General features: G+C 38.6%; 1 protein-coding gene across 2 annotated transcripts in view; it reads left to right on the top strand.

Moving 5' to 3' along the window:
* The window catches only part of cfap299 (cilia and flagella associated protein 299), an 80,499-nt gene that overhangs the window by 4,413 nt on the left and 50,666 nt on the right, over nucleotides 1-25,420 (top strand). For both annotated transcript variants that reach the window (XM_044332251.1, XM_044332260.1), the window contains exon 3: nucleotides 13,912-14,002. In XM_044332251.1, coding sequence (XP_044188186.1) covers nucleotides 13,912-14,002 — 91 coding nt within the window. The remainder of the gene's footprint in view (nucleotides 1-13,911; nucleotides 14,003-25,420) is intronic.

Here is a 25,420-nt window from a genome sequence, read left to right as displayed (position 1 = left end):
TGTTAGTTGCTAAGTCAAAGTTTGAGTGAAGTTTTAAGATATAGACTTTAATTCACAATGTATTTTTCTTTCTTTCTTTGTTCTTTAGACATTAAATTCTTCTTACAATGAGCTGTCGCCGTAGAATCTGTGGAAGAAAATGTAAAATGCATTTTACATTTGACTGCTAATCAAAGATCGACAGGTCATAAAATCAGAATCTTCAGCCCGTCATCCCAAGAAAAACCACAGTATAGGTCGTAAATTCAGTCGCCAAAAAACAACCTATAGTTACATGTGAGCAACAGACACCATCAAGCGGCCGTGGCAGTTCAGATGACGTCTGTTATAATGTGACAGATTTCCATATTCGGAGGTGGCGGGTGGCAAAAAGGTGGACTTACCTGCAGGAGACTGTTCGCTTCCTGCTTCCAGCTGCCAGTGTCATGTTTCCAACCGTGAGTCTGGACAGTTTTTTAAAAACTGTAACTACATTGGTCATGGTGCTTACTGTTGACATGACGATGAAGGTCCCAATCCATGATCTTTCCCTAACCCTAACCCTTCCTAACCCAATCCATGATCTTTCCCTAACCCTAACCCTAACCCTAACCCTAACCCTAACCCAATCCATGATCTTTCCTTAACCCTAACCAAGTGGTTCTGTGCTTAAACCTAACCAGACCTTAACCACAGTGTCATCACACCATAAAACAGTGATTTGTTTATGGCATATTCAAAAACTCTCCTATGGGTCGTTCTGGAGTGCATGGTACAATCAACCTATGTGGTCGATTAATTACGAGGATCTTTTATAGTTGTATCTGGTACAGTAGCGATTTGAGCAGCTCAGTTAATCTTTTGTGATTTCATCTATAATAAAAGACAGGATAAATGCGAGTAATTCATCAAGAACATGTCCTGGTATGAATGTGGCTGTTATTTGAACATCTGTCTTAAATTCAGATCAAAAACGTTAATATAAACAAGCCGAATGACAAAAAGTACAAACTAGAGTCCTTTATAAACTGCCCCTCCTGAGGAAAGTCATCACACAGATATTGTTCTCATTCTTGATAAAGCCATGTGGTTGTGGTATCACCTTTGATGACAAGCCAGAACAGACTCCAGATAAGACCATTCACCACACACACACACACACTCACTACATACTCATACACTAAGGGGTTTTAGAGGTATCCAAACATTTACCTGCTAGGTGTTGAATTTGATTGAACCCTCAGATGCTTATCCAAACGTGCAGATGTCTCGCCGCTGTCCCCCCCTCCCCCCCCTACCCCACCGCCTCCTCCAAACGTCTGTGAACATCAGTGACACTGGTGAAATGGGAGCCTCCACACCTGCAGTTACAGTGATATTAGGCCACAAAGCCTTTCATCTTGTCCCAACAGGATCCAGGGAAATGTTGTACGGGAACACTGGGATGTTATATACACAGCAGTTTGTTCCGTTTCCAAGATCTACATCCGTGTCGAGGTTGTTGTGAAGTCTGTGATCCTGAAATGTGTGGTGTAAAGGTCACAAATTTGATTGGAATAGAGGATCAGATACTTCACTTTGACAACATCTAGTCAGATTGCTTTTGAAGAAATCCTCCACCGAGAACCCGTGTTATGAATATCAAACATTTGCACCCTGTGGCCTTGAAAAGTGATTCTGCAATGTCTGAAAAAAAGCATCTAGCTGTCCAACTTCTCAAACTGCTGCTGCATAATCCATTTTCTCCGCTGTTGATTAGAGGATACAAGGAGATGATAGAACAACACAGAATATCTGGCTATGTTTTGAACATAAAATCAATAGCAGAGCGGGGCTTGGCGATATTTTTTTGTCAGTTACTGAAATGTGTCAACAGTTTGCATCAAGTGTCTGGTCAGATTTGAAATCTTGTTGTCTACTCATCCATTGTTCAGATACTGTAGTTTCTAATTTGAATCAGAATTCTGCCATTTTCTATTATATATCTTGTATTGCTGCTTTATATAAGACATTTTACAAAAGAAAACCTTGATTTCTCTTGTTAAAAAGGTTTCATAGTAAAACATGTTCATATTTCTCAAGTTGGGTATCACGGGTGTCTGTACCAAAACCAAGTATCTGCACTAGTAACAAAAAAATTCAAACAATACCCAGCCAGCTCTAGTGGAGAAATGGATTATGTTGGGGTGGTTTAAGAAGTTTCTATAGCATAAATTACATAAGTTTTTATGTTTTTTGATATGTTTTTTCTTTGGTTGCCATTGGAATCTGTTATAACCGTTGTGAATCAAAGATCACAATTTCTTAAAGCCCAAGGTGAGGCCACACAGTCCAAAACTGAAAGATTTTAAGATTTACATTAACATTCCTTTATTGTCATCTCTCAGCACTCACATACATTGAAAGAAAATTTGTCCTCTGCATTTGACCTATAGGAGCCGGGGACCAACTCCAGTTCTTTTTGCCAGTGCCAGTGATCAGGGGCACTGACGGGGGAGTATTAACCCTACCATAATTATTCATTTAACATTTTATTTTAACTTACTATCACATAAGACAAAGGAAACATGCAAATCCTCACAACTGAGAAGCTGGAATGAAAAAATCTTTGGCATTTTTGCTTGAAAAGTGACTTTAAATGATGAATCATTGATGAATCAATTTCAACTCAAACTCTACTCTGAGAGCCATTTGTCAAGCACACCAGTGGTGAATACTTTGATACTCAAAAGATGGATTTTCAGTTAAGTATTCCTTTATAAATTTACCTCAACCATTACAAAGTTACATTGAAACGTTTGAGTCCAAAATTAAAGGAACTTTGTCTTAACCAGGCACATGTTCAATGAATGTCAACACCACAAGTGTAATAAGGGTGCAGAGTAGTTTCCATTTGGCCTTTTTCATATTAAATTTTGACATATATAGAACATATTCATTAGAAACAATGGGAAGACGGATTTTATCACTAGCTGCTTTCCATCAGCCTTCCATCCATTTTATTTTGAATACTAAAGCACCTGTTTCTAGAAATTAAATATTTTCAAATAGAAAATAGTCCCTTCTGGTTCTACTTTTATGTGATTTTTTTTTATCATTATTAATTAAGGAGTAGCTTGCGTTTTCATCAGTGCTCTTCAGTAGACAGAAGAAAATGCTCCGTTAATAATCGGACGTTGCTGGGAAAAGCATCACTCATAACCGTTTTACAGTCTGTTGTTCTGAGCTGGCTGGACTGCAGCGAGTGGTTTTTGAATCCTCTCCAAGGTAATTAACCAGCAGTGTTATGTTATTTCAAAAGGAAAACACTTTACATTGGATGTGATCCTGTTCTAGGTAAGTGATAGCTTTCAGCAAATTAATGTTAATTTTTTATATTAAATTTAACCTTTAAATAATCATCTGATACATCTGCTGTCTTTAGAGTTTCTCACACTTTTCTCTCACATTATGTGACCTGAGACTGAAGTGTGGGTAAAGAAATTTAGTACATTTCACCTGCTGTTTGGATTATTGCTTCAATGCCAACAACCTGTAGGCGAATATAGGCTGACATATTTTTTTTTAAAGTATGGCTTTTGAACTAATTAACAGCTTTCATTGCTTTCCCACACTTGGGTATTTGAAATTTTTTGCGAAAACCCTTGACAAGACAGAAAAAAAATGCACAGCTTTTGCAGGCCCTTTCCATCAAAAGTGGCAAGTTTGAGCTGTGTCACCTTCTCTGTTAAAATGCAGATTGCTATTTCCTTTGTGGTTTTCTGATTGGACTTCCACCAAACTGACCCCATGACCTCCTGTTATGGTCACATTGTGAAAACACGGGGCCCTGGGATGCAATGTACCACCTGCGAAGGGGCTAAGCACAATCAGTACAGTGTTCTGAAAAATTAGTGTGGTCACAAAAACTGGCAGCTGTGCGGTAAACAAACTAAATGTAGTTCTTCTTCAGCTAGCAAAAAAAAATCCAAATTACAGAAGTGATGTTATAGAATAAACATGCATTTGGATTTGCATTTATTTGTGCCCCTTTTCAACACATGGTAATCTGCTTTTCAGAACCTTGTATTTCCCCTAAAGAGTTTTGCACCTGCATACTTATCCACTCATGGCACTGGGTAGCCATGCTGTTTTGGGAATGCCTTTTGCCTTCTCTGTAGGCCTTAACCTATGTCTCCCAAGGCATGTCTTTTTTCACTGTTCTGTCACTACTCTGTGTTTTTTTCCCCTTCCTTTCTCTTCTTTTCAACCTCCCTGTGCTCTCTTGGAGACCTTTAGTGCCTGCAGGTGTATAAATAGAGCTGTTTTCAATTATGGGCTAACCTCGCCTGTAGCGTGCATCTGATCAATGAATGCCCCTGCACCTGTGGTAATAAAATACCAGGGGAGTGGAGATAGTGCCGTGAATGCTAATCAGATGTTGCCCTGTTGTTGCCCTAGTCTCATTCTTAAGGACAACATACTCCTCCTGACAGCTTGGCTGTGAAAGGGGGGCTTTGCCAGCACATCACAAAAAAAGACCAAACAAAAGACCTGGTGCTCTCATCAGACCTAAGTGAAATTCAATACGTGATTGAAAAAGGAAACTTGAATGAATGGGATGCTTAGTCAGTTGTGCAGTTGTTTGGTTTGGGGGAAGCCAAATGGGTAAAGTCAGGATCAACAGTTGCACAAGAACAGGGTTGGGTTGTGATAGTCAGCTTCAATTTTGGATCTGATCCCAAGTTGGTAAAATATGCAGAATTGTTAAGCTGAGTCTTTTATCTATTTCATCTTTTTTTTAATTAGTAAAGAACAATGTATAAAGCACTCAGGTAAACAGCAAATGTAATCTATCAGACAAAACTCGAGTTTTAGTTCTTTGATAATCAAGTTTTGATTCTTACGGCTCTATGGATGTCAGTGTCACTGTAGTCCAGACTGAGATGTCTCAACAACTATTGCATGGATTTCCATCAAATTTTGTGAAATCATTCATGGTCCCCAGGTGACCAAATCTTAATGACTTTAATGAATAATGTTGCTTTAGTGCCACCTTGATGTTGACGTTTGTGGTTTTGAGTGGAATGTCTCAACAACTACTAGAGAGATTGTTATGAAATTTGGTACAGATGTTTATTTTTTTCCTCACGGTGAATTGTAATAACCTTTGTGATCTGTTAGCTTTCCCTCTCACATAATCATCATTTCAAATTTGATTTTATTATTAATATAGTTTGGGCTAAATATCTGCAAAACTAGTGATATTCACATAAGTCTCAGCTATACTTAGTGTTCAATGCTAATTAACAAACTATGATGGTGTCAGAGCTGCTACCACAGCTGCTAAATTATTATAAACAGATTACTAATGTAATGTTATTACTTAGCTACTCACATTTTTTTGAAAACTAAACCTAAAGAAATCTGACAAGTGGAGTCAGTACTGGATTCTGATTTAATAGTGTTTTGTTCTTGAAGTGACATAACCAATCAGGCTTGTGTGTCCATTTGTCTCAAAGGCGTAGTGTCATATCTTATCATAAATACTTGTTTTGACTTTAGCAGGACCTTTCTCCTGCTATCATATATTCTTCACCACTTAAACCTCTCAACCTTTCAGATGGAAATTGGAAAATGTGTTCTGTTCAGCACAAACAAAAAAAAAAAAGTGTCACATCCATATTATAAGTCCTGATAGTCTCAAGTTTTTATCTTGCTGAAGCATAACATTTGATATAAAGTAAGAGACAAACAAAGGGAGCAGGGGAGCACTGCTGAGCAGACGTGAGGCCTCTGCTTCCTCTCAGCTCCGGCTCTGGCTCGGGCCCAGAAGTCCATGTCAGCATATGTCCTGACCTCGCGTGCTCACGGCAGCCCTGCGAGGTTTCCATCAGGCTCCCCGCGATCTCCCCACAGTCCAAACCACAGCCATGCTCATTGTCCATTGTGCTGCTACGTTTTTACAGTCTGCCTCAAGAATTCTCCGCTCTCTAACTCTCTACTCTATATTAAAAGTGAGCTATCACTTGCTGTGCCAAGTAAAACCAGTGCCACGAACACGCACAGTGAATACATTTCACTGCGGATCCAACCTCCAGATGCTTAGCAAAAATAAGATTGTGGATGTGACTGACATGAGAAGCCTCACAAAGCTGATCCCAGCCTCGTTTTTAGCGAGCCAAACCCCCGCCACTCTCCACGACTGCTACTCTGGCGAGGGCCCTCAGGCGACGAGGTTTTGCAGTCTCTATTACATGTGCTGTCAAGCCAATTGCCTTCCTTGCACTCTGTGATTTTGGACGGGTGTGTAACTTTGGAGCTCTCCCCTGCAAGCTCTGTCCAGAGACACACATCCTGCCAGGCTTAAGCTCGCCACCACATCCCACCACGCAGCACATAGATCAACATATACGCCACTTCGGGACCAGCTGGTGCAGCAGTTAATAAATAACAAGCTGTCCTTTGACCTGGATGTTTCCACGTATTAGAAGTCATTGCATATTTCATAGTAATGACTCGATTTAATGAAGCATCTGCCCTCACTCATCGGCTACATTTGATATGTGAGACAACAAAAAAATATGATTTATCTCGACAAAATAATCTGAACTCCACGTGACTAGCTTGTTCCAGGGCTTTCAATCGCATCAATTGCAAGACAATAAGATTTTGTTTAGATGTGGTCTGACTGATCTGATTGGTTGAAATACATTTTGTGTGCATTTACATCTTGCATAATTTTTTTTCTTTCATATGTTAATGATAAACATTTTAATCCGCAAGCTACCCCGTAACACACAGATGTAAGGTAAGGAGAGTTGGGAATTGAGAATCGGTTAAAAATTTGAGTCACAGTTTTGTAAGAACATCAAGGAAAATACTTTATCAGCCAAATTCCAATTAGGGAAGTTGTTTTGTTTTTACCGGTCTATACAGTTGTACATACAACATTCTAGCAGAAATTTTACACTCGAGACTTTTGGCTTTTGAAATATTTAGAATTAATCACTTCTCTCAGGACAGATGGGTTTATAAAAAACAGATTAAAAGTTTAATCCAAATCGGTTTACTCTTGATTTATAGTAATTTATGCTATTTTACATCATATAGACCTGGTGACTGTCATTTATAATGAGCTTCTGCAACACTAAGTGACTTATTGAGGATTCTCACTTTTACCTCTCACATCCTTCAACCTCAGACTCAGTCGGTTTCTGATGTTAAATCATATGTCATGGAAACCGTCTGGCCTTTACCCACACGCAGTACCCTGTAGCTCAGTGCCCTTGATGAAGGGGAGGAAGTGGTTTCCACATCATATAGCTCTTAACATCAGGCTATCAGACTGCACTGTCATCTTCTCCTTTGTACTTCTAAGTGCTGTAGATTGAGGATGAGCGTGATGGATTAATCAGACTGTAAGGTTCTCCTTCAGGCAGAGGCCTCTCTTGCTGAAACCTGGTGTTTACTGCCACCACTTTTTTTTAAAATTGATTTTAGAGTGTAAGCATGACTCTATAGTTTTGTATAAGAAAGTTCAGCTCCAGCTTGTGAATAGTTGCAGCAGTATATAACCACTAATTAAAAAAAAAAAAAAACTTGTAAGAATTTGGTTGCTAAGGAAATTCTTTAGTAATCAGCAGTTGAAACTACTTTTAAATGATTTCATAAGTGTTGCTTTTCATTCAATTGTAAGCTAATAAACTGATGAGGAGGAAACCACACTGTTAACATGTGCGAAGCAGGCATTCAGGGATGATAGCTTGCTCTTAATTTAGGACTTACATTGGAGTAGATTTTTTTTTTTTCTAAAACTTTGAAGTTTCCTGTAGCTCTGTCCAAATCTACACACCAGAGTCGACTTCAAAACATGAACCTGAATCATTACAGCTCTTTCACTCTGTGTTTGGCCTCTCAATCACTGAATACAACAGATCTCTACTCCATGTTGTGTCTCCAAATAGAATACATCCAGTTTTCCTCAATAAGAACTCATTGTGTAAAAGATGACAATGATTCCTTTGATCCACATTCAAAAATACACACTTCTCAGGCAGGCAATGCGCAATGTGCAACCTTCCCCCAACCCCCCAAAAGCTAAGGTGGCCACAATACACAAAGAAGGCTCAGGTAGAATATCATGCGTAGCACATGTGTAACTGATACATTCAGTTCATTGTAATCAGAGGTGACAGAGGATTTTAGAAAAAGCCCAAAATAAAGTAAATTGTCATGCTGTGTGGAATTTCCCTTGACGTCCACCAGCCCAAAATAATATTTTCCATAAGATTCATTTTCCCAAGCACTCTGAGGAAAAATATTCTGGTACAGTATGTGTTGTTTCATAAGAAATCACTGTATTATTGAAAGTTCCCATCTGCCATACTGTTGAAAGCTGCAAGCTAATGAAAGCTTCAATCTGTTAATCTATCTCAAGAATAAAAGAAGAAATTATTTCAAAGCACAACATCTGTTACCCGTCATGAAACGAAAATCTCTCGGAAAACACTATTTGTCCAGTCGCTGAATATTTATTTGCAAAACGAACCCTACAAATTAAGGAGGAATGCTAGCCTCCCATTCTGCAAAGAACTTTTTAATGACATTCCATTAATTATGCTGGGAATTATTTGCTGTTGCAAATTTTTGCACTTGTGAAAGAGGACACAAGTTTGTGCAGATCAAATTTGTTTGGCATGGGTGATGAAATTGCTACAGTACAGTATATTGAATTTCTTTATCATTCCCTGCAATAAGTATAGTTTTTCCTCAGCTGTGCAAACACTAAAAGGAAATTGTCTGATGAGATCAGAAGGGAGATGCATCATTCCTCAGATTGTAGGTCATTAGGGGTGAACACAAATTCAAAAGTGAAGGATGTGAGTATATTCAGTAGTAAACACATGAAGTGCAGAGGCCTCTGAAAGGGGAAAGTGTAAGCAAGAATGCAGACAAAGTTTTTATATCTATAATCACATTAACTTTGTCAAATTAGCACAACCTCAAATGCAAATGTAATGCTGTGGATTGAAACTACTGTATATATTATTATATATATTACATCCCCTCACAAAAAGATCATGTAACAGCATGTAACAAAACCATGAAGTGCACATGAGATCATTAGCGAGTCATGATTCCATCTCATCAACGGTACTTACAGTTGTCATGGAAACTGCAGTTTTGGCGGTTGCAAGGAGCAGATAACCTAAAATTTTATTGATCAAACAAAACAAACCAGTGGAAACAGCCATCAGTAGGTGAGCAGTGATCTAGGACAAGGCTAGTTTTGAACTGGAACCAGTTTCCAAGTTTAAAAGAACAAGGCAGTTGTGCAAATTTGAGTTTTGAATTTGCTTATTTATTCCTGAAAGCAAACTTTAGTCCTGCTATGGTACAGTACACATTCTACCTTGCCAGTTACACATGTGAAACAACAAAGTTTTGAAATATCACTGCATTTTTTTTTTTTTGCAGAATAACAACAAAGATTGCAAGTTTCATTGGAAAAGTCAATTTGAGATAGAATAATCTGTACAAAATCAGATTCTAGTGTGCATTATGTATCATACAATTCTGATGATTTGTCTCTAATCTTCATACTAACCTTTTATAAATGCCCATATGGAGGATTAAAAAAAACAAACCATTTTGTTTAAGCAGTTGACTTGTTGAACAAGCAGGTTCAATTTTACAATTTCAACTATATGTTAAAAACTGTAATGGTGACTAAATCTATACAACAGAACCATCTAAGCTGAAAAACAATCAAAATGCAAAGACATCATATCCAGAACATCTGATAGGGCTACAGAGTGTAGATATTACTGAGGAAATGCTGGTTTAAAACAACAGTTTAGGAGGCTCACGGCCCAGGAAGAAGGCCCCTCAGCTCTGGATAAGGCTGAGTACATTACGCTGTGTTTATATGTGCATAAACACACTTAGAGGACAGTCACAGTGCCGGAACATCTGTTCACCCACAGCAGAGGTGGACAAAGTGTTACATAAAGCATGACAGGACTTTTTCACGCCATAGTTATAATTATTTATAGTTGTATAATCTGCGACATGAAGTTGATCAAAAGTGTTGCCACAACTTTCACTGACCTTAACTGACTGTAATGTAACATCTGTTAAGTCCAATTGTTATGACTTACTGTTAGCGTAACAAGGTATTGGCTCATTTACTGATGGTTCTCTGGCATTTATTTTGAGACATGTTAATACCTGATACTCTTGCTTTATATTTTAGGGTTTCCAGTTATTTTATCATTTTATGCACACCATTTTAGTCCCTCCCTATTGATTTAATTTCAAAAACTACTTTGTCAGTTTTGATTTTAAAAAACCCAAAAATGCTTCAACCCAAATGACAAAAATTTGTATGTGAATCCCTTCCAAAACAACCCATTTGATGTTTCATAAATTACTCATATGAACATTTACTGATCTGCTGCCTGCATGATTAAGGTTTAGTTTATGTTAGGCAACTAAGACTACTTGGTTAAGGTTAGCGAGAGATCATGGTGATGGTTAAAAGAAATCAATATCGTTGTTTCTAGACAGGATGCAAATTGCACAAGTTGCACACACTTTATACACCCAACCATCCATGCCGACCTCCTCTTTTTCATTTGTCATACTACTTCGACGTATATCATTTCAATAAAAGCCTAATGCTGCTGTTATTTTTTGGTCCCATGCCGGCTAGAGGTCGCTTGTCAGGGAAACTTAAATATACTAGGTTATACTCTTTGTACAAACACCTATAGCTTTCATATTTGTGGTGAGAATGATCTTTAAAAAAAATCTTGAAACCCAGACTCATGGAGCTTCAAAATTAGATTTATGTGGTTTTGTTATTGTTTTCTTCTCTCAACTTTTTGCACAACATTACATATACTTGGTAAAAGTAATTTCATATCTGCAACAGCGTGGCCAGCCCTATAAACGCAAAAGTCTGTCACTGACTGACTAAATGACTGAGTGACTGACTGATTAAGTTACACCACTGGTCGGCCGAATGCCGCGTGATGTTAGGTTGGTGCTAGATTGAACCAGCTGGAGGGACGAAACTCTTGCGAGATTTTAACCCTAACCTTAACCTTAACATAACCCTAACCCTAACCTTAACCCTAACCTCACGAGAGTTCGTTCCTCCAGCTGATCCAACCTAGTATTTACCATGAAGTTACACCATCAGTCAGCTGAATGCCACCACTTCCTGTATCCGTTTCCAATTAAAAGCCCTCTATAGCGTTTCACACACCGTCCGGCCATATACTAGGTTTTGACCTAGCCCTGTTTCAACAAGCCAGATGGTGACTGTTCACATCCCTCCCTCACCTCTTTTTTACTAATTTCAGGGCCCACCTGCCTTGACCACAATCCAAAAACAAGACACTTAAAACACAGGGCTGGATCACAGCTAGCTTAATACCTAGTCATTAGCCTCTAATAACCATCATTTAATAGCAAAATTCTTGTTATCCCTTCTAAATGAGGCTTGATAAGAAATTTGTTAATTGACGGGAAACTGAAACTTGAAGCAGTCCACATGTTTTGCTGAAGTATTATTCACTCTCCGTGACTGTGTGTGTTGCTTTAGCTACTGGATGGGGTAACCCCAGTCACTTGCCTCCTCAACACCTGTGTTTACTTTGGGGCCGCGGCCCCCATGACCCAGCAGCAATCCTTCACTCACTCAGAAGATGGAGTGAGGTTCCAGCCTCCAAATATGTGCTGTCCCTGCACTTTTACCACTGTGTGATTCCTTTAAGACTTTCATTATGGGGCACGGTCCAAACGACGAGTATAAATTACAATCCATTTCCAAATTCTAGAAAATTTAGACATTCAGATCCTGTTCTCTTTTACTGTTGGACTCTTTAATGCTAAGATAAACTAAGAGCAGAAATTGGTTGTTTGTCCATGCTTGTCGTGGCTGTTGTGGCTTTTCAAAATCCTTTGGAAATGGAAAGTGGATTTTAGGAGCCCTTAATGTAGAATCACTGAAATTCTCAGTGCAGCAGACAGAACTGGATTCAGTAAATGTGAATATTCAACAGTACCATAAAGATGAAGGAAACAGATATATAAGTAGGGGATTGCTGGTTAAAACTCAGTGTTTGCAAGGAAGTTTGTGATTATTACTTACTATTAAAATTTCTGTTTAGGTTTAAATATTTAACTTAAATACAATTTTTGCAAAAGACCAAAATGTGTCTGAAACACCAAGTAGGCCCTACCGAAAACCCTCAAGTAGTGAAAGCTTGCATCAAATGTGTGGTCACAGTCATAATTTTGTTAATCTTTTCTTTAATGAGATATTTCCTGATTTAAATCATAATTTTACTAAGAGACTAGACTGTATTTTATTTAGGCAAAGTTTCTGTAAGGCTGTCTGTGTTAATTTAACATTTGACAGTTTGGTAGAAAAAATATGTTTATATTTTTCAAAGTTAAGGTATCTAAAAAGTATAAATCTGACATCAGCACTGAGTCTCAGGTATTGTATTCGCACTAGATGCTGTTGAAAAATTTCAAGTGATACCCCCCCTTTGTTGGTTGAAGTTCTCAGTTGCCATGTGCTGATAACTTTGATAATTAAATAAACCAATATATTTATCTAAATTAGGTTAGTTATCTCAAGCAATTTGGTTGGTCAGTCCCAAAGTGGACCTGTGCTGCTAGGAAAAGAGCTAACTGCTATCATGCCAATGTTTAATTGGATAAAATTGGTCGAAACCAATTGAATATAAAATTGAATAACTGAAATTAGTTGAAAATAAAGGTAGTTTACAGAGCTCAGATCATCTTTGGGGTTGAAATACTTAAATGTACAAAAGCAGAAATTCACGGCACACACATGGACTAAATGTAAAATAAAAAAAATTATTAATACGGATGAACCTTTCAGATAGCTGAAGTTAATAGAAACAGTGGTGTTTTGTTTTTTCCACTCCACTGTAACTTTGATTTCATACTTCTTACCATTTTCTATACTTTCTTTCTCCTTCTGCATTCCCAACCACAACTGAGAGGTTACCAATGACCTGTTTACTGCCTTTAAGAATGTTAACTTAGTGTGGATCTGATGAATGTTTTGCACAGTCAATCCTGGATACATGCCAAAGTTCTGTTGTTCGTACAGCAGTGTTAACTGTTCAAATATTAGTGCCAATGTTTTTTCAGGTGTGGATACATCAGTGTGTGCCAAAACCATGTTTCCATGGAAACAGGCCAGCCTGAGTGTCAAAAGCTGCCACAGTATCATATAAAGTCATTTAACTCTGATATGATTAATATTGCACTGCATACTGAAGTTAGAAAATACAGCTGTGACATCTGCCGTTTGGCATGATGATTTTTTGCAATTTTCAGATTTATTTCAAAATAAAAAAAAAAAACAATTCATCAACAGTATCCAGCAACATTTCTGTTAGGAAATGGTATTTGGAGTATTCAGGCGTGTCCTTGGAACTTGGCAGCTTTGGCGAAGTGCTGACTAGATGCTGGCTTGAGTCTACCTCATGACTTTGATTGCATGTCATGCTCTTTCTGGCTTCCATCTTATCTTTCATCTTGCATGCTTATTAATTAGTTGTACTCATTTTATGTATCATACTTTCCGATTCAAATCTGGGAAAATATAGTAGTATGCTCGCAAACAGTTGAAATGGAAACTAATAGAAATTCATGGAAAGGAAGCACCTCGCTTCTACAGTGTCAAAACAGCTAGAAGGGAAAAAATATAGCATGATTTTGCACTTGAGCAAAGAATATTGTTTACTTAATTGTTTTTATAAAGCAAAGAAAGGACAAAGTACCCTGAAGCTACAGTATGTTTAATGGTGAAAAGCTTCCATAAAGAACCTTTAAGACTTTATGTGACTTTTTTCAGGTTAAGAGAAACATTTCAAACCGTTTGAGTGTTGTCTTTTCCAGGACACTGGCAAGTGCAGGAAAAGAACTCAAAGATAACTTCCTGAAAGCCCTGGCAGAGCGAGAGGAGGCCAACCGCAGTGGGAAAATGACTGTGAGTACATTATTACAGCACTCCAATTGCTACGTAATGGGATTCCCCTCAAATATTTCTGCAATTCCATTAGGATGGAAACAAAATCCATACTGTGTCAAGTTGAGTGGAAATGCCGCCCCCCCCTCCCTCTCCAAATACCATGAGAGCCAGCTGCCCGCCCTTCTCCCATCCATAACCCTGTTACCAAACTCCAAATACCTTGTCCTAGGTGTGCTTTTCAGATTGAACCACCCAGATCATTTCTAGGGGCCTCACCTCATTACTAAGTCTGATCATCTGAGGGGCTAGAGTATAAGCACGGGCGGTATTAACAACTTGTGGAGCATTCATAACACAGTATTCCACCACATGTAGGTTATTTAGCTTTGCATAAAAACAAATGCATTTTCACACCATAAACAGTATTGGTAATTTTGGTATAAATATCACCCATATTTATACAACAATTGAAACTTGAATATCTAGTTACTACGCACAAGGACTTGTTCTGTATAGTTTCATAATACATACATATTAAAACTGAATAAATGCATGATTGTCTTGCATTTAAACATCTTGTCATTCTTTAATATGAATACAAACCATGTGGCTAAATAAGATTAGTGCTTATACTTGCAAGTTGTTAAGTGTAAGGGAGTCTTGATTAATTCATCCTTGGCTACAAAAACTGGCTTTGTGTGGGATGTGGAATATCACCTCACTGGTGGCAAATGAGCTGTAGCTGGTGGGAGGAAGAGCAGTACCAACTGGATGTGGTTGGTCTCACTCCTTACACACAGCATCTTCCAAAGTTGCTGAGGGTGAGAGGTGCCAAGTACATGCCTGATGGAGTGCTGAGAGATAAGGATTCTTTCGCCCTCTGGCTGATATCACGGCGGTAGTCTAAAAGCTTTGCAGTGGCAAGGTTCCAGGAGTGTATGAGATTCGCTCTGAGATGCTGAAGGCTCTGGATTCTGTTGGACTGTCTTGGTTGGCCTGCCTCTCTAATGTTGCCTGGAGGTGTTGGACAGAACTGGAAGATGGGAGTTTGCCCATTGACTCTACATTTGCTCTGCAGGCTTGGAGAAGTCTTATGACAATGTAGGAGTTTCTTGTGGGGGTTACATTGGGCAAATGGGGTGCTAGGGCCATTGCTACTAGCTGTAGCAGCCCATGTATATCTCCAGTAAGAGCTGTGTCCATATTCTCCACAATTGGGCATTTGCAGAGTTGCAGTTGTGCTCAGCAAAGGCCGTGCCTAGTCACAGATTCTTTTTGTTATTTTCATGGACATAATCTTCAGATGCAGCTGGTGAGTGGAGAGACTGTGACCTCCAGGGCACACTGAGGCAGTTTGCAACAGTGTGTGAAACGGTTGGAATGAAAGTCTGTACTTCCAGGTCTGAGGCTGCAGTGCTGTGCCAGGAAATGGTCAGAAAATGCCTCTTTTGGGTGCCCCATGGGAGTACAAGTACCTTTGGGTCTCGTTAAAGGGTAAAGTAAAGTGAGATATCGAAAGGAAAATAGGTGTGGCATTGGTGATGATGCAGGCATTGTACTAGATCACCTTTGCCTCCATGCTGAACTCTCAGCTTACCAGTCTATCCATGCTCCAACCCTCACTTTATTATCGAAAAAAATTAGATTGTAAATACAAGCTGCCTAAATTGATATTCTTCACAAGATGAACTGGGAGAGGAGCTCAGACATCTGGTGGAACCTTGGAGTGGAACTGATGCTGCTTCACAGTGAAAGGAAACAGTTGAGGTGGTTTGGGCATCTTATCAGGATGTTCTGGACAGGTCCAATTGGGAGGAGACCCAAGGGCAGACCTGTAATGGTTGGAGGGAGCACATATTTAGTCTGGCCTGGAAATACCTCGGGATTCTCGAGGAAGAGCTCAGAAGATGGACTTTTAGGATACCTTGCTTCGTCTGCTGCCTCTGCGACCTACAGCTGATATGATTATGAAGATAGAAGGACTGGAAAGTAGTAAAACAGATCTAAAAATATTGTGCGTTAGTGGGGTTCCTTGCTATTTGGATCTTAATTGCTTACCCTTCAGTAAGCAAGTAAGATCCAAATTGCCTGAAGTCAAGCGTAGCTGTTAAGTGAGCCCAGAGAGCTAAAGTGAGATTTTCTGAAATCACGGGCCAATCCTGCACGCTTAATTAAACTTGGATGCACCAGAGAACTACTTTAACCTTTTGACCATTAGGTTGACTTTTATTACTAACATTGATTTAACATCACTCTCTGTCCCGATTCTGAAAACCTTTATGCGGTGTGCTGAATGGAATGTGTAACATTTGAAGAATAGTGCTCGGCATTGTTAGTGTTGATTGACTTCAAATGACTCACTTTCAAGCTTCTGGAGTACAAAAAAGGAGTTTTGTTTGACCTCTATTTACCTACCCCTGTGGGATTTGCAATTATGAGATCACATGAAGTGCATGGCGGGGAGTAGAAGTAGTAACACCAGAAGTTTTCCCACTGGATGTTCACTGTGTAAACATTGCCTTGCAAAAGCCCTCTCTCTTTCTTTCAGCCCTTCATAACCTAAGCCAGTTGGGAGATATTACTACACTACAGCTACTACAGCGTTTTCCTTTCGAGGACCCCCCCCCCCCCCCCCCCCAATGAGAAACTAACTGATTTAAAATATCTCTTCCTGTATATAGAAAAGAGACAGTACAAAAACAGGCAAAATACGATGTTCTGTATCACTAACATTGTTTTGCTGACATGATATTTTCCCATCTCCTCTTATTTTTCATCTCTTAAGAGCTTCCTTTGCTGAAAAATTGGATCAGGAAGATGTTTATTTTCCTTTGAGCCCCTCTCTGTTTAAAATTGAACCCACATTTGTGCGCTTAATACCTCTTCCCTTTGAAACTGTTTAAGTAACAGGTAATCTTAATACAGTTTGACGAGGCTTGACCTCATTGGTATGTTTACATTACCCAGATGTATTCCAGACAACATTTGCCCATGTGTAGACATACAGTATAAAACATGTTGTACCTTTCATGCATACGGTACATTGATAGTGTATTCATATTTTAATTGTAATTTCCTGGTATGCATTGATCCATGTGGTCTTGATACATATGTTACACATGCTGTATTTTTCATACTAACATCTGCTGAAAATTGCAAAAAGTAATGCAGTCTGAAGAAGTTGGACACGGTTCGATTTTCTTCCCTCTGCTCTCCGTTGCACCTATAATCCTCTTTATGAAAGTGTCAAATTACCCATGTTAATCTTCGATATGGTTCAATAATAAGACCACCCAGCTTCGTAAGGTATCTTTCACACTGTTCAACGAGGGCTTTCTTAAAGCCTTATTGAAACACATGACTCAAGCTCCTATCTGCCACGCTCCTCAAACCTGGAGATCAGTCCCACTAACAGATTCCAGGTCCTCAACTCTGCACATTTTTACTGCACTCTAATGCAAAGCAGTCCTTGTCCTACACATGTTATTCACTTTTTCCATTATTTAATCCATTTTTTATGTTTTCACATCATTATGTTATTTTAGGAATTTAATTAATTCTATCTGGTATGTTTTAACAGACCCACTAGCTTTATATTCTTCATTGTCAAATCTGCATTTTTAACTCTTTTTAACTCCTAAAAATTTCATTCAACAGTCTTATATTTCCCATCAAAGACAGAATCAAAATCTAAAGCAAATACAAATTGTCCTATTAGTATAATTTGATTGTAAACCTTTACTCTCTTTGTTGTAAACTCAACCAAGCCTTCCTGACACTCTCAAGTATCACCGACTTAATTTATCATGAAGTGTTTTATCATTGTTGTGAATGACTGTAAGGACATAGAAAATCTTCCATTTAGGTGCACAAAAGAAGAGGAAAAGAAAATACTTAAAGCGGAGTTATTGGCTTTCCTTTGAATGGATGACATATTCATTGTCACCTTCATCAGTGGAGGGGTCACTCTTTTGTCTTCCTTTCATGTCATGCTCAGCCTTTCAAGTCAGGTTGAAATTACACCTGTCAGTTAATACGCTTGTCAGGTCATTTTCTTCTCTTTGGGGCAGTCTCTACTATCCTCCTGCCCCGAAAGACGTTACAAAAGATTGATAGCAGACATGACTCTTAATGAACAGAGCTCATCTTCCCTTTGTGTGCGGTCCCTGCCCCCCTCCTGTTTCCCTCTCCCTAGAAGCAAAGGGAATTAAGCAAGTGGAGCCTATTTTGCATGCAAAATTTTGACTTTGATACATTTTTTTTTCCTCTCTACTTTTCTCATAAGCACTCAGCATTTAGTCTGTAGGAGGAGCCCTTCAGTATTTTTTTTTCTGATCAGCTGAACTTATAATGCCTTCAGTGCCTTTCCGTCATTGCGTTTTTACTTCCCCAGCCCTGTTGTGAAAGCTGCTTCGCTGCCAAAAGTCACTCACAAACAAAAGCTGCACCTGGGCAGCTTTGGCTTTATTTGCACTGGGTAAGAAGTTAAGTTTTTTATCAAATCCAGGTCACACCTGCACAGGATGCCTGAGGGTGTCCATTGTTGGGAGGTTCACATCTGAAATTGAAGGTGTGCTGCCACCACCCACCCTGCTCCCTGTTTGTTTTCAGGTGTTTGTTGAGAGGCTCTGAAGGTGTCAGTGTGGAATTGCAACATATCAAACTCTTGTTAAACTAATGAATTGGCACAGAGAAAAGCATTCATACATAAATCAGTGTGTTACGCTAAACTTTTAAGTTCAATTTACTGGCATTAAAGGGTTATTTAGCCAAAACTGATATACGCTCAGAGATCATGTCGATTACTTACTTACACTAATAGGATTTACGTGGATTAAATAGAAAAAATGAAGAATTTAGATTAAAAGAAATCTGATTCAGGTCTGTTTTAAAATAACACATAATGGCAGCCTATTATGGGATACATGTGCCAGATGTTTTTGACTTTAAGTGCCGTAGTTTGTGGAAAAAATGGCCTGCATGTCTTGCTGTGGCAAAAAAATCAATTTGAAAATTCCTGCATCCAAATCTATGTCTGAATCTGCACCAAAAACTAATCACCTTGTTCCTTAGTCCATGGCCTAACCTTTTCACCAAATTACATTAAAATCCCAGAACCAGTTGTTGAGATATCCTACTAACAGATGAATTTGACTGAAAAGTTATTGTCAGAGGTGATTATTGAATAACTGAATGTGATTAGTTTTGTCATTACTTGAATGTAAGATAAATCTGTCAATTTAATCTATCACAACTGGACTCAGCCCTCATACACTTGGTGCCACTACCATGACATTTTTTACAGATTATAAGAACTTATTCTGAAGAAGAAAATTTAGGTTTTACACAACATCATGTCAGTCTGTATTGCAAAGGACAAGTATAGTGGGAATTCAGATAACTGTCACCTCATGTTTACTTCCAATTTGAATCGAATGGACTTTGATTAAAACCTGTTTGTGACTTTTGTTCAATGATCCCAGTAAGTCATTGAAGTTGTGTCTAGCTGTGTCCCTGTGTGAGTAAAGCATCATCAGGCATGACGACAAGAAACAAAATGATGGACCCAAGTTTTTCTTTAACCCACAAGAACCCATGGTGACACAGGTGTCACCAACCCTTTCAATGTTCTGGAAATGTTCTGGCTTTATCCTTGATTTTAACTCATGAAGTCCCTAAGTGACATCTACTGAACATCCTGGTGCAGTCATGTGACAATGTGTGAAAGCTTGTTTTTTGTTACTAAAGGTAGGTTTCAACCCATTTAACAATTCTGATGCTTTAATAAGACGTCCTGTATTACATTTAACCTGTTCTGACCACATTTCTTGAACAAATTGATATAAAACAAGTTAGGGAAATATCGTTATGACATATATGTTACATTACAGATCTTTGACACTGAAGGTAGAATTAAAAAAAAAAATCAGAAATGTGTTCCTTGTGGTCCATTTGGTCTGTTTTATATTCCCCATTATTTTCCTTTAAGGAGAAATGGGTCCAGGTTCTTATGGGTTAAATTATTTGAAAATGTTTCATCAACCAAACCACATTAATTTAACATACTGTATGTCATAGTTGTATAGTACATTTTAAACGATTTTATCCACAGTGAATAACAAGTATTACAAAGAAATGACATGACAGACATGATTACAGATTATGATAAATGTATTTCACCGTCATCAAATGTTGCTGAATCACTTTTATGTAATTACAAATCATTTTTTCAAATGACCAAATAACATATAATGTACCTTTGAAGTGAATATTCACTGCCCTCAAGAAGCAAATAAATATAGTTCTTATTTTATCACAAAGTCATCACTCACTCAGCAACAAGTGGTGACTTCATTATAACAATGCACCTGACTAAGTGCCTTGCCATGAAGAGTGAGTGAGTATGTTTGCTCTCAGCTCATTCCCAATCAGCAGGGCTGTAACAGAAGTTAGTTTGTTGTCTCACTAGTAAAGGACAAGCTGAGGGGAGAAACATTGAAGCTGTCAAACCTGGTGAACAAGAAGAAATTCATAAAAAATTAAATTCTTTACCTATCTCCAGAGATTTTATTGCAAGCAAGACTTAATGCTCAGATCATGATTACTGAAAAGTTGAACTGTGAGTAAAGTGGAAGAGGAATGGTGGTAAAATTTGTGCCAATTTGGAATTACGACACTGAAATACTATCTGGCTTTAACATCCAGTATCAGCTGTATACTCTGCCTGGCATTGTTCCTGGATTATTTTTCAAATTGACCACGATAACAGGAAAGATGGGTCTAATTAATCAATACATGTGTTTATCTCATGGGTGAAAAAGCTTGTAATAAAGGGTTAAGTTAGTTCAGTCTACTGAAGTGAAATTTGAGATTTAGCAGCTACAGTTACTAATGGAATAAAAGGTTAGTTCTCTACTGTGTGTGACAGTTTGATGTTGAGATATGACATCAGGTATGTTACATGACCTATAAATGTTGGGAGCTCTTTGTTCATCTCATTTTGAAAATGTACCGTCAAATTACATCACAACAACTAATGTTGCTAAGGTGCAGCAGCTAGCATTTCGACATAAAGCATACCTTCATCAAAGTGTTGAAATGTTAAATAGTTGTTTGCCCATCTGTTGAGTCACCGGTTTGAACTCTGAGTTGATGTGTCAGGATTCCCTCATCCTTATTTTATTAAAGAACTGTTCTTGACTTGTATTTTACAATGAAGCATGCAGGTAAATGCCATCTCAGGTACACATTTTGACACCTTATAACAATGGATGAGGTTATTTTGGACCAAAACGAAGATCTTTGTTCGTTGTTATGTCTCTAGAGCTTATCTTGCTCTATTGCCATCTGTTTGTGCAATTTTGCATTTTTTTCCCCACACGTGCATCATTACATGAAAGTACATGCTCAGAAGTTTTGATTCATAATTCATAGTACTTGGCCAAGAATGAATATTCAATAATTCGGGTCCTTCAAGGGACAATGGTAGACCAATGTAGACATTTTAAATTCTGTTTGACTATTTTGAGTGAAATGATTTTCAGTCTCCCACCCTTTCAGTTGTGGAATTTCGCTGGTTGGCCTGCGCTACGTGTCTCATGCCCAGAGGGGACATCCTGCATAAAGGAAGTGTTTGTCTTTGGTCTGTGGACCCAGCGCGTTCTGTATTGATAAGCTCCTGTCGCTATAGATAATAAGGTGGTCAGTCATGCAGCCCAGAGATCAAGTATAGCATTGAAATTAAAGAGGAATTCCCAGCCCTATTGCATTACAAGCCGTGTGTGTGTCCCCGCTGCCCAGTCCCTTTGTCCTTGTCATGAGCAGTAAAAATAACAATGGCAAGTTTGATTTCAAAGCAGCAGGACCAAGGTGGACAGCCTTTAGAAAGGAAAGAGTCCTGCAGGGCTATCATATAACCTTGACTTGAATGGTGTCACAGAGTTGTGGAGAGGTGGGGATAAGGCCCCAACAGTTTGCAACCATCTATCAAGTAGACAAAAAGGGCTTTCTGTCTGGAGAAGCAACCATTGTGATATTTGAGAATCACCTAATCAGCATGTATTGTCTTTTTTTAGTTCTAAGAATTGATTTCACCTGATACACACATACAACAACAGGGTTTGTTTTATCACTGAGTGTATATCATGTAGGTTTTTCTAACAGGTCTAAATTTACGTAACCACTTTTTTCTTCTGAGCTTTGAACTGCAACACTTGGGCTGCACTTTCTCACAGTTGCAGTTCTTGAGGAAAACCATAACATTTAACTGTGAAATATTACTCTTGGCTGATTACAAGACATGGATTTCATGGCTAGTGTCTTAGTCTATAAAAAGAAAATGGATAGCCAATGCATTATGTGTTATGTTAGTCCGCACAGCCAACATGGCAGCTGTGCCCCGTCTCTCAATGCACCATATCTGCCACTGAGGGATTTGGAAAGGAATGAGGAAAAGAAAGATTAAACCACCATCAAGTTATATACAATTGTGCTTTAGCGCTCTTAATAAATGGCAAATGAAAGATAATAATAGACTGTGATTAATCTGAATCATGCATACTTGAATTATTTAGACAGTTTTCCTTGAGAGATACAGCTGCTATCAATGGAAGAGCTTTGACATGCAATATTTTCTTGAATGAAAGCATAATTAGTTGGTTAAGTTACAAAAACCAAATCCAGTGAGAACATGCCGTGGGCCATTTGGAACCTGTTCCAGGGTGGATGAAAGGTTTGTTTACCCATGAAATCAAACGTCACATAATATATCAGACCTATCCCAGAATGCAAGTGGCACTACTCGCCTCACTGTTTTGCCACTGAAAGCCTGGATGAGCCTCACGCTAATGATTTCTTCTGCACCCCTCCCTTCTTTGAACAGCTGCTATTGTCCAAAGACATTGCCCCAAAAATGTGGCCCCTGGACCATTTTCAGAGCAAATGAAAACGGATACACTTAATCTAATCTCTCTGGGCCTTTTTTTTTCTCTCTCTCAACGCATTTAGTGGATTTTTCAGATACACTGGGAACACATTTGGGCTGTGGACCATCACCATCAAAACATCCATCAACTTGATTTGCCACTGGGAAGATGGAGAATCATATTAAGGTTTTCTACTTTGCAGCAGGTAGAGGCCATCTGGGAGTCTGGATAAACTAGGATTGCTCTTTGTCACCAGTCTTTAAAAGCTCTCATACTAGACACAGTTGAAGATTGATTGGGATGCAGATTACTGAAAGGATTCCTATCATTTCTTTTGGTATTAATGCAGCCTCTTGTGCTTTATCTTGTGTTAATATCTCCTAAATCACTGGCGATAAAGACTGTGGATACACCGAAGCTTACGTCTTTGTAGTTCTTTTCCACTGCTGCAAATTTTGAAGAAACCAGTTTTTCCAGTGCATTTTACCAATGGTGGATACACATCATTATAAAGGCAAAATCAGGACTGACTGTCATTTCTATATGTGCTGTTTGGTAGACGATTGGAGTAAGACGTTTTGGATTGGACAGCAGTGTAAGAGGAGGTGATGATATTGTCATTGATTTATTTTCACATCTATGTGGACATTACTTAACTGTAGTTTTTATAGTTATGTCTCCAATCCGTTTTTAAACTTGCACTGGTGTATGTTTGCCTCAATTTTTGCTGTCCTGTGCAAATTCACACCCACTCGTGTCTTTCCATTGGCTTTCTGTACAGTGACACTGCCTCTAAAATTCACCTCACGTTCTGTCTGAACACACGGCCAGTAGACCTGATAATACAGGAGTAGTCTACAGTGCAGCTTTAATGTAAACTTTATTGTAGCACCGTTTGGCCATATTGTGGCCTGAATATTTTTCTTTGACATAACAAGGTCACAGGCTCCCTGTTGGAGATATTTGTTATAATCCGGTGCTGTGAGGTTAAAATCATCCATTGCTCTAATCAATCATTATTTATACCCATATTATCTTTTGCATTCCTTTCATTTGCACTTTTCACGGACTCGTGAACCATGGCCTGTTTTTACTCTAGCTCCCATCCATGTAGTGGAGGACACAAAGGGCATGTGCCTGTTGTATGTAAGGGAGGATTTAACATCTTTGTTAAATACTATCTGAAGGTTTCTGGCTTGTCCCTGGAGGAATGTACACCATGTCATGTGCAGGCGATGATTTTTAGACTCTTTAGGCTCGAAATAAACACTTTATGTAACAGTTCCTATAATAAACCTGCTACACTCTGATATATAAGTACTTTTAAATCAACAGAATGGATGGAAGAGCACAAAAAACATTTTAGATGAAAATAAATACCTTCAGTCTGTTCATTTTTGCATTCACAGCCTCACATTTTGAAATAACACAAGTTTTATTGCCGCAGCCAACGTAGCCATGCTACATTACCTTTGTTTACATGTCTTCTGCGTCCCATCTTTCTTACATCATCCCATTGGATTTGCCTCCAAAACAGTGATTAGACCATTCCAGTTTGTTTCTGGACCATCCTCTTTCTGGCCTCCTATTAGGGAGGAAAGCCAAGGGTTACTCACACATTCATGAACTCATTTTGTAAGACTCCTGTCGTCTGTGAGGCTACAGGTGCGGTGTGCGTGTGAGGTTTATGTTTTAAGGAAGTTGCAACTATCTATTTTAAATGAGAGAGTACATAGCATCAAGTGATCTAAAGGAAGAGAGAACATAAATCCTCAACTGATCCAGAGTCCTTGATGGAGTAAATTTAGCAGTTGTGTTGACTACTTTTGTCATCCCCATCAAGTCTATTAATCTTTTCTCATGCTTCAAATCAAGGAAATCTTAATTCAACTGCTGGCAAGTGTCACTGAGGGGTGACATGCAAGAACTGTTTTCAGATATTTTCAGACCTCATATCATCATCTGTCATAAACAGTTTTGGGACAGTCTTCATATTCTGAGTTTTTTCACATGAGAGAAAAGGCTCTGTATTCTGGATCACAGTAATTGCTCAGGTTCTTGTTGATGTGAACTTCCAGCATTTATAGGAATGTATCAAACTGGGCTTCTAACATCCTAAAGTTGTGAATCTGCAGCCCCAGTTATCAGCCTGTTAAATGCTCCCTGCAGTTCCCCTTTTTTTTCTCAAGGGACTCAGATCCAGCCTCTGTGTGCAAACTCTTTTACACTTAGCTATACAGTAGCTATGGTATATTCTGAAAGTACCACCAAGGTTCACTATATGTAATCGTTTTGGCTAACAATGTAGCCCCATGAGTGACGAAGGAATCCATTTATGGTCAAAACATTGATACCCAATCTGGGAATCCAGCTAGTCCTTATCCGCTCTTAGCAACATATGGAGCACATTCTTCAGAATCTTCTTTGTTTTATCACCACACACTGGACTGCTTTGGCTGTGTATTATTCCACCTGAGTAAATACTGCACGGCATCTCTCCTACTTAGAGCAG

Source organism: Thunnus albacares, chromosome 2, assembly GCF_914725855.1.
Source record: "Thunnus albacares chromosome 2, fThuAlb1.1, whole genome shotgun sequence".
NCBI lineage: Eukaryota > Metazoa > Chordata > Actinopteri > Scombriformes > Scombridae > Thunnus > Thunnus albacares.
The sequence above is the reverse complement of the archived record's forward strand: the minus strand, read 5'-3'. Positions and strand labels throughout refer to the sequence as shown.